This window comes from Crotalus tigris, unplaced genomic scaffold (genome assembly GCF_016545835.1).
Source record: "Crotalus tigris isolate CLP2741 ecotype Arizona unplaced genomic scaffold, ASM1654583v1 scf7180000018674.437415, whole genome shotgun sequence".
Classification (NCBI taxonomy): domain Eukaryota; kingdom Metazoa; phylum Chordata; class Lepidosauria; order Squamata; family Viperidae; genus Crotalus; species Crotalus tigris.
Window position 1 is genome coordinate 221,521 of NW_024097138.1, and position 12,986 is coordinate 234,506.

Here is a 12,986-nt window from a genome sequence, read left to right on the forward strand (position 1 = left end):
CTGTCTCTCAGCTGGCCTGTCTCTTCATCTCTCAGCTGGGCTGCCAGGACGCCTGGTTAAAAGGATTTTTTTTCTAAATTTAAAAAATTCTAGAAATTTAATTTCAAAATTCCCAAAATTTAGAATATTTTCTTTAAAAAAGAAAATTTAAACTGAAGTTTCTATTCTTAAAAGTTAGTCTTCTAGAATAATAGAGTAACAGAGCTGAAGAGACTTATACCATTCTGGACAAATGGCTGTCCAATATCCTCTCAGAAACCTCCAGTGATAGGCATTCACAATTTCTGAAGTCAAGCTGTTCCACTGGTTAATTGTTTACACTGTCAGGAAATTTTACCTTTGTTCTAGGAGTTCTAAATTATCCTTTTCTTCCCTCCTGTGGCTAATCTTGATGTTGCCCTCTTGATATAGTTTATAATCCACACATGTAGTGAAAATGACAGATGAATAAAATGTGGAAAGTAAAACAAAATCTCAGCTGAAAAGAAAAAAATTTCTCAGCTGAGAGTAAAAAAATGAAATGTCAGCTTGTTAATATAAAAAAAGATCATTATATATATATATATATATATATATATATATATATATATATATATATATAAAATTAACATAAAAATTGAGGAACGTAGTCTCCTGGGTGTATACATATTCAAAAGATAAAAACGAGCACCAGGAGGTAAAACAATTAAATGTTTAATAAATAAATAACCTAGCTTTCGATGGCTATATTGCTGCTGACGATGATGGCAGCAATATAGCCATCGAAAGCTAGGTTATTTATTTATTAAACATTTAATTGTTTTACCTCCTGGTGCTCGTTTTTATCTTTTGAAAATATATATATATATATATATATATATATATATATATATATATATATATATATATATATATATATATATATATGTTTTCTGAGGTTTTCGCGGGTATTTGCATGTAGGTCTTTGGTTGTTCGGGTTTTCTCCCGCGTAAAATTGGAAGTGTCTTGGCGACGTTTAGATGAAGTCCCATTCGTCATCTTCAGGCTGGTGTTTTCAGCTTCGTGCTTCGAGCAGCAATGTGTGGTCTTAGCTGTTTCTTCCTTTTAACTGCCAGTGGGGGTATGAACTGATTGGGTGGGAGCTTGGCTGTGTTCTGATTGGGTGGAGGTGTGTTTCTGATTGGTTAGGGGCTTGGCTGTGCTCTGATTGGCTGGGGGGTTGGCTGTGCTCTGATTGGCTGGGGGATTGGCTGTGCTCTGATTGGCTGGGGGAGTGTTCTGTTTGGTTGTGCTCAGGTTAGTCTGAGTTGCAGAGGGGTTTAAGATTTTGGGCTGCCTTGCTATTTTTTGGCTTCGCGTTCGTGGTCGTGCCTCCTCTTCATGGAGGGTGTCAGTTTGCTTCATGTATGGATTGGAGGGGTTTGAAGTGGCTAATGATGCAGCTGTGGTCTGGCTTCTGGTTTGTGGTCGTGCCTCCTCATCGGTGTGGCTTTGGGTTTGTTTTTTGCGTGGATGTGTGGTGGTGACATCCTGTGTGGTTTTTGTGAGTGTGGGTCTGGTATCATTTTTTGTGTTAGGGAGTCGTTTGTCAATAAGGGCGGGTTTCCAAATGGCTGGTAGGCGGGAGGTATCATCTCGCTTGTTCATGCTGTGTGGGCGTTTTTCTATCTCGATGGCTTCTCTGATTATTCTGTTATTAAAATGTTCACTTTTGGCAATGGTTCTGGTATTTTTAAAGTCAATTTCATGTCCTGTGGCTTTAAGGTGTTGGACCAGGGAAGATGTTGGTTCCTCTTTTTTGACTGAGTTCTTATGTTCTTCAATGCGTGCACTTATTCTTCTGTTGGTTTGTCCGATGTATGTGGTGGGACAAGTGGTGCATGGGATTTCGTATACTCCTTGATTTTCTAATTCAATTTTATCTTTGGGGTTTCTAAGGATGGTGGATATTTTTCTGTTTGTGCAGAATGCTGTTTTGATGTTGTGTTTATGGAGGATCTTACTGATTCTGTCTGTGGTGCCTTTTATGTATGGGAGGAGGGCTTTGCCGTTTTCTTGTTCTTTGTCTTGGATTTTAGTGGGGGTTTCTTTTTGGATTAGGTTTGTAATCTTATTTCTATGGAATCCATTGGATGTTAGTACATTGGTGAGAGTGTGTAGTTCGGGTTTTAGGTGTTGTTCGTCAGCTAAGCGTTTTGTTCTGGAGATGAGTGTCTTGGCTACAGAGTTGATCTGTGCTGGGTGGTGGTGTGAGAGAGCGTGCAGATAGCGGTTTGTGTGTGTTTTCTTCTGGTAGATGGTGTGTCCTAGGGAGCCATTGGATTTCTTGTAGACTAAGACATCCAGGAAGGGAAGTTGGTTGTTAGCTTCTGTTTCCATGGTGAACTGTATTTTGGGGTGTAGGCTGTTGAGGTGTGTGAGGAAGTTGTCCAGTTTTTCTTTCCCATGTGGCCAGATTATGAAGGTGTCGTCTACGTATCTGAGCCAGAGTTTGGGTTTGTGATCCAATTTTTCTAGAGCTTGGGTTTCAAAGTGTTCCATGTAGAGGTTGGCAATGACAGGTGAGAGGGGTGATCCCATGGGTGCTCCTTCTGTTTGTTTGTATTTTTGTCCATTATAGATGAAGTATGTGTTGGATAGGCAGTGGTTGGTCAGATCTAAGATGTGTTTGGGGGGGTTATATTTGTTTTGGATAGCTGTCAAGGCTTCTTTGATAGGCACTTGGGTGAAGAGGGATATGACATCGAAGCTCACTAGTAGGTCGCTGGGCTGTACGTTTTGTTTCTTTATGATCTCTATAAACTGGAATGAGTTTTTTACGTGTGAGGTGATGGATTCTGCATAGGGCTGTAGTTGTTTGGCGAGAAATTTGGCTAGGTTTTGTAGAGGTGAGCCTATGGAGCTGACTATAGGTCTGAGTGGGGTTCCTTCTTTGTGTATCTTGGGGAGACCATAGAGTTTGGGGCATCTGGATGATTTCTCTCTGGGAATGATTCTTTGCTGGATCTCTTCGCTAATGGGGGAGGCTTTTATTTTGGATCTGGTGGTTTTTTCCAGGTAGGTGGTGGGATCTGTATTTAGGGGTTTGTATGTGGAGTCTTGGAGTAGGTTGGTTAATTTGGTTTGGTAGTCAGATGTGTTCATAACCACCGTGGTGTTGCCCTTGTCTGCTGGTAGGATTATTTTGCTGGTGTCTTCTTTCAGGTTACGTAGTGCTGTCTGTTCCTCTTTGGGTAAGTTGCTTTTGGGTGGCTTGCTGGTGCAGAGGATGTTGGTGATTTCGAGTCTGATTCTGTTAGCGTCATTGGGATTGATTTTGGTCAGGCTGGTTTCAACTCCACATATAATGGTTTCAGTGGGGATGTGTTTGGGAGCAACTGCAAAGTTGAATCCTTTGGAAAGGATATTGGTTTTGGCTTTGGTGAGGATCCTATCTGAGATGTTATGCGCTGTTTGTTTCATGTGTGGCTGTGAGGGAGGAGGGGTTTGTTTCTGGCGTTCTTGTAGTCTTCGGAGTTTGTTGGTGTGTGTATCTGTCTTGAGGGTGGTCTGTGTTTCGGCTCTCCAGACGGCGAGTTGTTTGGATTTGTCCCAAAGTGCGGGGTGGATCTTGTTGCTGAGTTTGAAGTGGAGTGTGAGCATGAACAAGCGAGATGTCATATCCCTCTTCACCCATGAAGCAAACTGACACCCTCCATGAAGAGGAGGCACGACCACGAACGCGAAGCCAAAAAATAGCAAGGCAGCCCAAAATCTTAAACCCCTCTGCAACTCAGACTAACCTGAGCACAACCAAACAGAACACTCCCCCAGCCAATCAGAGCACAGCCAATCCCCCAGCCAATCAGAGCACAGCCAAGCCCCCAGCCAATCAGAGCACAGCCAAGCCCCTAACCAATCAGAACACACCTCCACTCAATCAGAACACAGCCAAGCTCCCACCCAATCAGTTCATACCCCCACTGGCAGTTAAAAGGAAGAAACAGCTAAGACCACACATTGCTGCTCAAAGCACGAAGCTGAAAACACCAGCCTGAAGATGACGAATGGGACTTCGTCGAAACGTCGCCAAGACACTTCCAATTTTACGCGGGAGAAAACCTGAACAACCAAAGACCTACATACAAACACCCGCGAAAACCTCAGAAAACACACACACACACACACACACACATAAAAAGGTAAAAATGGTAAAAAGGACTATGCAGTCAATATTGAAGAAAAACAGTTCAGTCTATATAAAGAAAATGATTTCAATGCTGCACTGTGTTGTCATTAGGAAAACAAAGGAAACTGCAGATAGACCATGCTGCATAATAGAACTCACCAGAATAAACTTTGCATCCAAATAAATGTTTGATTTCCAAGATTTCTCTTCTCTCCAATTTAGTCTTTTCCTCCATTCATTTTTTCCCTGTGGTTGCAGGATTTTTTTTAAGGCTTTTAATTAGATTATTCAGGAGAGCAGCGCTTCTGCAAAGTCTGCTCTTTCTGACTGTTCTCTGTTCACTTGGGCTCTATGGATGGGAACTTAATTATTCACCAAAGTTTTCACTTTTCCAAATGTTGTGGTACAATTTAAACTTACCAAAGTATCTGTCAACTGTCCGACTAGCGAATTCAACATTGAGGAACTCTACGGTTTCAAGGTGCCATAAAAATAAAGTTTATTGAATACATATCTCGGTACTGAAGAAGCAAAATCAGCTCGTGAATTTCCCACGTGAAAATCTGGTTAGTTAACAATAACCATAACCCCCACCCACCAAGTGTTCACTGTCAAGTCTTGAAGCCCAGTCTTGCTGGTGCAATGGACATTGCTTCTCAACTTGCCAACAAGCTCGGGGGAAGGGGAGAGGTGTGGAATGCAGACGTCAAAGATTAAGGAAGTAGACCATGGGAACCAAGGACAATTGCCAGGTGTCTGGCTAGGTCTAGAAGTGCTGTCTCTCAACAATATTTTTCAACTTGATTGGGCAACGTGATCTGACCCAGAGGGAGGAGGAGGAAGAAGACAGTGCTTTTACTATAGTGATTTGGGTGGGGTCTGGTCAGAGCTGGTTTTAGTTTCATATGTGTAGATATGGTATATTCAATAAAACTTTGCATTAAGAGCCTGAAAAATCTCAGAGAAGTTTGCTTGGTTGGGTCCGCTAGTCAGAACCTTGACATTCACATTTCTTTGGTTTCTTATGAGACACTTGCTTCTGTGACCTTGGTTCTCATGGTCCGTAGACAGCTTCTTAAAAATCCTGGTCCTCCCAAGATTCCCCTCCCCCTGTTTCTATGGCAAGTTGAGCAGCAAGCATCTTAGCAATTCAATCTTGACAGTATCTTATAAATATGTGTTTAAAAGAAAGTACATGTATTTAAATATATGCATTGTATGGCCTTTTAAAACAGAGAAAATGAAAAATTATCAAAAATTTCAAAAATATCAAATTTGGCATGACCAAATTTGTACATATTATGCATATTTTAAAAGAATTTCATTGGGTACCTATTAAATTTTGAACTCTGTTCAATGTGCTGTTACTTATATTTAAAATCCAATATTGCTTAAAGCAAACTGCTAAAATATTACTAAGGCTCTTTTTCAAAGGCCATCGTGAGAAAATATAGTTTAAAGATATCTGCTTCTTTGCTGCTATACTCCATAACCAAATGTCCTCCATAAAGAAGCTCACTTATTTCCCATGTTGAATTTTTGGGCCCAAAGCCTATGCAAATTAGGATATCTAATCTAGAGACTTAAATTGCACCAATTTACTGCTATCTATGTCCACCAACTAGCAGATAAAATTTAGTGATGTACTCAGGATGCCTGAATATAGTTTTATTCAGTTGTTTCAAACTTAATTTCCTTCCCATGTATCATATTTCATAGTATATTATGAAAATTAAAATCTCACTGTATGGTATTTATTATCCCCTTATGTTTCCCCAGAGCTCAGCTCTGAATGTAGCAGAAGAATGCAATACCTCAGCTGTGACAGCCACAATACAGGCTCATCTTCCAAAAGCATATCTCAGAGAAGATATTGGTGGAGAACTTATCTATGTACTTCCTCCATTTAACAGTAAAGTCTCTTCATCCTATCAGTCTCTTCTGAGAAACCTGGATAGTAATTTAAGTGATCTTCGTATTGGCTGCTATGGAATTTCAGACAGCACAATAGAAGAAGTAAGCACCTAACAGTTTTAAACAATCAGACTTGGTAATATTATTTTATTTTAATATTTTATTTTGTTGCACTGTGAGCCAGATGTTTAAACTGAATTTAGCATTTTTGTCCACCTATTGAGATTTTCCCAATACGCAGATGTTATTGTACGGTGTTAAAATTATTGTCACAGGATGTACCGTAAATTGTTTCAAGTAAAGCTGCCTTTTGCAATTGACTGATTTTATCAATGCTGATAGTATTCAAGTGATGCTCTAGTTGTTTTGGGATTACACCCTAGGTGTTTATTACTCTTGGTACTATCTTTGCCATGTTTTGCCACAGTTGTTCTGCTTTTATTTGCAGATCTTTGTATTTTATGCATTTCTTCAGTTCTTTCTCTTCTTTTCTACTGATCTCCAGATTCTACATTGTCCACTATCCACACTTTTTTGTCTTCTTATTGACAATGGCTAAGTCTGGGATGTTATGTGGCAGGTGCTTGTTTGGTTGAATTGTAAAGTCCCAGAATACTTTAGCTTCTTCATTTTCTACAGGTAGTCCTTAACATACAACCATTTGTTCAGTGAGCATTCAAAGTTACAACAGCATGAAAAAAGTGACATATGACTCTTTTTCACACTTATGACCATGGCAGCATCCTGGGGTTGTATAATCACCCTTTGCAAACTTCCGAGAAGCAAAATCAATGGAGATATCAGATTCACTTAACAACCATGTGACTAACTTAACAACTACAGTCATTCACTTAACAACTGTGGCAAAAAAGGTTATAAAATGGGGCAAAACTCATTTAACAACTGCCTTGTTTAGCAATGGAAATTTTGGGCTCAATTGTAATCATAAGTTGAGGACTACCTCTATTACTCTGTATAATTGGTGGTCCCACCAGTTCATGCTTGCAGGAAAATGGTATTTCTTGCAGATATTCCAATGTGCTATTGTTGCTATTAGTTTTATTTGTTTTTTTTTTTATTTTATTATTTCATTTCAATTTTTTTTAATTTTATGCTTTAAATTTTGTAAGTAACCTAAAAGTGGCAAATGGATGTTTAAAAGAAAGGACATGTATGAAACAAATCTTCCCAGAATGAAAAGATTATGATCACAATGAAGAAAATTAAATATGAGTATATATTAAATTGATTTATCAGTCCATTGGCATCAAGTAAAATTATAGTAGGAATACACAGAAGCACACTGAGTAGCCTTTTCTAATAGTATAATTCATGACATAGTGTGAAGACAAAAACCTGAAATTAAGTTATATGAAACAGAGTAGCAGCTGGACTTTGAAGATGACAAATAAAAAAGTTGCCATGCATAGAGATGTGGCCAGGGGCCTTTAGAATTTAGTCATTCCATTAATTTCTGCCTCTTTCAGCAAGAGGGAGAGCTGACAGAATGAGCTGATTCAGGAGCTGACTAATAGGAAGATGCCATCCACAGAAGCGTGCTTTAGTTATTATTACATTGGTGATTCAACTTCAGTTATTGTTATTCACTGAATATTTAATTACATGTAACAATAGGAAATTTTGTTGAGACTTCATTTTAATGTGTCCTGAATGTACATGGGAAGTCATAATTTGTATACTAAAATAGGTATTTAAAATTGCACTTAGTTTGCATCACAGTAATATATTAAGATTATATGCAAAACCATTTGAAAAAAATATACATATTTAGGTTTGCACCAAATGCAAACTCAAGTTCATATGAACTTTTTTTAAAGTTGCAAACTGATCTGGATCAGGAAATGAAGAAATAAACTTAAGATGGGAAATAACAATGATTTCTAATTGTAGGGTGTTCTTTGTCTAGTAGTGCATTCTTGTCAGTCTGTGTGAAAGACCATAGAGGAAATTAATATTCTCTTCCCATTATGTCTGCATGTTATATCTGTGTCATGGCTTCTTATGAGGATGGCCATTTACAAAGTAGAAACAGTATGGGTAAAAGTTAATTACAGAACTATGAACTGGCATAAGATTCTGCACACAAACTGGAAACAATCAGTCTAAACTAAACAGAGCATTAGTTGAAGTTGCATGTGTTTTGAGTCTTGTGTCCAAGTAGCAATTTTTAACAGCAAGATCAAAATATTTGCTTTAGGAATTGTGAGAAATGAAATTAAAATATTTTAATATTACTGTTTTGCAGGTGTTTCTTAATTTGACCAAAGATGTTGCAAAAGATGAACAAACCGATGCAGAGTTATCTCAAGAAGAGCCCAATTTTACTGTGGATAATGATGGCTTGTCCATAAAATCTAACAACCTCTTTGAACCAGATGGTATTAAGATAGTGTAATTTTTCACTGGCTGAAGTTTTTACCAAATGAAAAGCTTATAGTGTCTAGAACAGTGTACAATGAATTACAGCAAGGCAGCATTTTTTAGCAAGATTATGAAAGATCATAAGGTTAACTTCACAAAAATATAAGCTGGATTGATGATAAATTGGGGGAACAAGGCAAAATCACTAAGTATGGCTGGTGATGGAGCAGTTTCAGGCTACAATTATAGAGATAAGACAGCCTTATGGGAATTCCAGTATCTTTTAACCTGAAATCAAACACTGATTATGATTAGAAATATAATGGGTGGTTTTTCTGTGCCATTTCATTCTAGATCTGTTTGGTCCTTCAGAAATTAGTTTACCAAGAAAAGCTAAATTCCATCTCAGACTTTGTTGAGAAGATGGAAAATGGTGATGTAATCTAATAGGACCCTATGCCTGGGCTACTTAAATATCATACAATTGTAAAAAAAAAACTTGCCATAGCTCCTTAAAATTTGTTCAGTTATTGAGACATGGGCTGAGTTTTAATTAAGTACAGGGCTGCTACTCAGCAGCAATCCACAAACTCCAAAATCATCTCCCCCCCCCATTCTTCATATGAAACAAGAACAATGAATGACTTGGGTTATCACTAACTTCATAGATCTTGTTTTTGTCAAAGATTGTCCCATCATCACAAGTATACCTTCTGATGCAAACAACAATAGCTGATTCAGGAAACCAGACCTCTAATGCTAGAGCTTCCTGGCTGTAGGGAAGATATTCAATTACCTGTATATCTGGCAGTAGCATCTCACCTCCTCATAGTCCTAGGAACAGTCATATTGAAACACCATGATCCCTCAGACTGTTTAATCTGCTGATCATGTAGCTTTTCATTCTTTCCATTATAAGAACAATGTAGGCCTGAGGAGAGAATGTTGATGACCCTGGATGAGGGGGTTGGATAGGTTGGCTTACCAAAAGCAAAATACTTCCAGAAGTGATTTTCAAAAAGAAGAAACATAGTGTGAGTCCTAACATCAATCACTGCTAATAAAGCAGCAGCCAGAATTTAGGATTGTCTAGGATTTCAAAAATAATATTTTTCAAATTGGTTTACATGTTCTGGTGGGATGAATTGGGTAAAACTAAATATAATAAGGAAACAGAACTAAGTACTTACGGGTTATGGTATTTCTTTCCTTTTTTATGAATAGATCAAGTCCTGATTAACATGGGAAAGCCAAGCAATCTTTCTCTCCTGCTGAGGAAGGCCACAGCATTGTTCATTAAACGTTTCCATCACACTCGACGCGATGTGAAAGGTTTTATTGCTCAAGTTATCCTTCCCGTGCTCTTTGTGACAGCTGCTATGGGCCTTGGCACCTTGAGAACAAAGGTGGCAGAATACCCAGCTCTCCATCTCTCACCAGCCTTGTATGGGTCTTCCAGCCAGTCAGACTTCTTTGGGTGACTATTCATTTTTAGTTATTCAGTTAGTTTGATGGAATGTGGCACACTGGGAATAGGAGGGCTGACCAAATCATCACCAGTATGGCTAGAATTACTATAGTTTCTTGTGTGGCAGTATGAGATATGCTAAGAAAAGTGAAGGATAAGAGACAGAAAATATTTTTTTTTGTTAAACTCAGCAGTATAATACTTTCTAGAGTTTTGAGAGTAAAGCAAATTATAAACTTATAATTCTATAAGGCTACCTTAATAGAATCTTGCAAGTGTAAAAGTACAAAGTTTCCAGTTCCCAGTGCCACGTTTAACTGCTTGATTCATTGGGTTGGGAACTTGCTGAAATTCTTTCTCTGACTATTATGCCACTGGGGTTTCCTGCCTGTCTTGACTAATTGTTTCCTAGGTAGCATCTTTTCCTCTTGTTCCCCAACTTCACATATTCTATTGCATTTTTATAAGTTTATCAATATAGTCCAACAATTCAGTAAACAGGTGGCAGTCACAGCTAGGAGAGCACAACTTTGAGTTGTGCACCCGTTGCAGCCTTTCCTGGACCAGGATTCCCTCCACTCAGTTGTTCAGTCCCTAGTCTCTTACAGCTCCATGCACTCTACATGGAGCTACCCTTGAAGAGCATTTGGAAGCTACAGCTGATGCAGGGTGTGGTAGCGTGACTAGTTTTTTGGAGGGGCAGGAATAGCACCTGTAACACCATTGCTCTATGAGCTGCATTGGTTACCAGCCTGCTTCTGGGTACAATTCAAGTTGTTGGTGATCACCTTTAAAGTCCTTCATGGCATAGGTTCAGTTTATTGAGGGACCGTCTTACTCCACTGGAATTGGCCTGTAGCATTCGTGCTGGCAGAGGAGGCATATTGCGGGTCCCATCAGCCTGATTATTCTGGCTTGTGAGGTCTAGGAGGAGGGCCTTCTCTTTTGTTGCTCCTGCCCTCTGGAATATCTTGCCCCCCCATGTGAGGTTGGCGCTAACCCTCCTATCCTTTTATAGGGGCCTAAAGACATGGCTCTGCCAGTCAGCTTGGGGCCCCAGTGGGGGAACAGCACAGTGAAAGTGGCTGATTGAGTAATAACAGATCTCACGTCCCCCCATTCTGCCCCTGCCCTCCCCAAGTGTTCTTGGTTTTAATGTCTTACTTTACTCTTTATGTTTTAATTGTATATGTAACTGTAAGCCACCCAGAGTTACCCCATGGTAAGATAGGTGACCAATAAATTATTTAAATAAATAAATAAATTCAAAATAATCCCTTCAAAAACAAGGAACATCAAAACAATAAAAACCAGAAGAAATTACAATGTTAAAATATTTAACTGGGGTGTGTCTCTCTGTGTGTGTTTGTAGGTTTTAGTATTCTGACTAAAATAGCTTTCTTCAATTTCCATTGTCATTCAGTTTTAACATGGGATATAGGGATTCAAAAGAATGTTAACTATCCTGTTCATTACTTATGGTTGCCTTGAAATTGCATTTAATCATTTTCTTTGTTTGTGTGTTTAGGAATTACAATCAAACCACAGATGCTTTGGTTGCTTCAATGCTCTCTTTTCCTGGAATAGATAATACCTGTCTAAACAGAAGTAATTTGTAAGTAGTTTTTCTCCATTTGTAAGTAAATCTCAGAATAACAAAATAATAATCTCCTTCCTACTTTTAGTTTCATCTAAAAAGACAAATGACTGAAAAGTATGAGTCATCAGGATAATCTGCAGAGTTATTATATCCAGCTGCCAGCATTAGAAAATATTCTAGCAACAGATAGTGATTTCTATCAAAATTTGGTCCAATTAAATATCTAATATTAAATGTGCAATATTCTTCACCAAAATACCAAATTTAGTTTTACAGGTCTCACTGATGTTAAGTGTTGTCAAAATTAAGATATTTTAGATTTTTTGCTGTTGCTAAACCTTGTAGTTCAGCAGTAATGCAATATAAATTATTAACTAGAATAATTCAAAAACAAACCCAAGAACTTCAAACAGGCTGATACCTAAATCATGCATAATAAGCATGTTTAAATATTTGTTTATTTCCAACTAATGGAACTCATTATAATGTTAAGTAAGCATACTGTAGATGCAGTCTTACTACAGATTCTAGTCAGAAGTAAATCCTTTTGAATTATGCTTGATTGACAGAAGAGGTTTATAGGAGTGCAGGAATCCAACTTTATCAAGTTACAGTCACTGATGAAAGAGGAGGGTTGAAATAGGGATGTGTGAAGATTCTTGTGGCATAGGAGTCAGTAAATTTTGATTGTTGTCCATAGATTACCAAAATTAAATTACTTATTAAGTAAAAAGATTGAAAGCTTCTGTTAAACATAATAAGAGACATTTATGAACTCTTATAAGAGTTCTGCAAGAAAGAAAACTGCAATTTTGATATTCTTACATGAAATCTCAGTGGTGAAATGGATGACAACTTAGGAATATTTGGCCATTTTTACATCTATGTTGTCAGAGCCTTCTTTATCATTTTATATCACATCATGGCATTCAGTGCCTTAAAAAGTTGTCACCCTTGCTGTTTGAGGGAGCATTTGATTAGCCCATGAATGGACAACCTTTGTGTGCCTCTGTAGCTCTTGACATTTAGGGAAGAGTAAAGGCAAGGATGCAAAATGGACTAAGTCAGGCTTTGTTTATCTTTTTCAAACTGTGCTAAATTTATTTTAAAAGCACACACTATAGTTTTTATGTGTTTTCCACCACACAAAATGGCAAAAATTAGGCCTCTGATTTTCAACTGTTGTTGGACAGGGCTCACAAAAACTACAAAAAAAAAATGATATGTGGGCCCTTTTAATATTTATTTGGACATATACTGTAACTAATTGTGGCATGGGCTATACATACAGTACTTGTATCATAGGATTTTCTGGGTAAACATATATTAGTCTCTCAGGCACAAGATTCCCTTCTGCTTCCAATATTTCTTAATGTAGTGTTACTGTAGATAGTTTTTTGCTTATATAAAAGGTCTTATTAAAACTTTTCTACTCAATTTTAATATTGAATAAAAATAAATGAACAGAAGAAGA

The 12,986-nt window shown here is 37.9% G+C and overlaps 1 protein-coding gene across 1 annotated transcript in view; it reads left to right on the forward strand.

The window, feature by feature from the left end:
* ABCA12 (ATP binding cassette subfamily A member 12) overlaps positions 1-12,986 on the forward strand; it is a 224,960-nt gene that overhangs the window by 160,932 nt on the left and 51,042 nt on the right. Inside the window, exons 33-36 of the mRNA XM_039355317.1 lie at positions 5,928-6,164; positions 8,329-8,461; positions 9,669-9,921; positions 11,441-11,527. Coding sequence (XP_039211251.1) covers positions 5,928-6,164; positions 8,329-8,461; positions 9,669-9,921; positions 11,441-11,527 — 710 coding nt within the window. The remainder of the gene's footprint in view (positions 1-5,927; positions 6,165-8,328; positions 8,462-9,668; positions 9,922-11,440; positions 11,528-12,986) is intronic.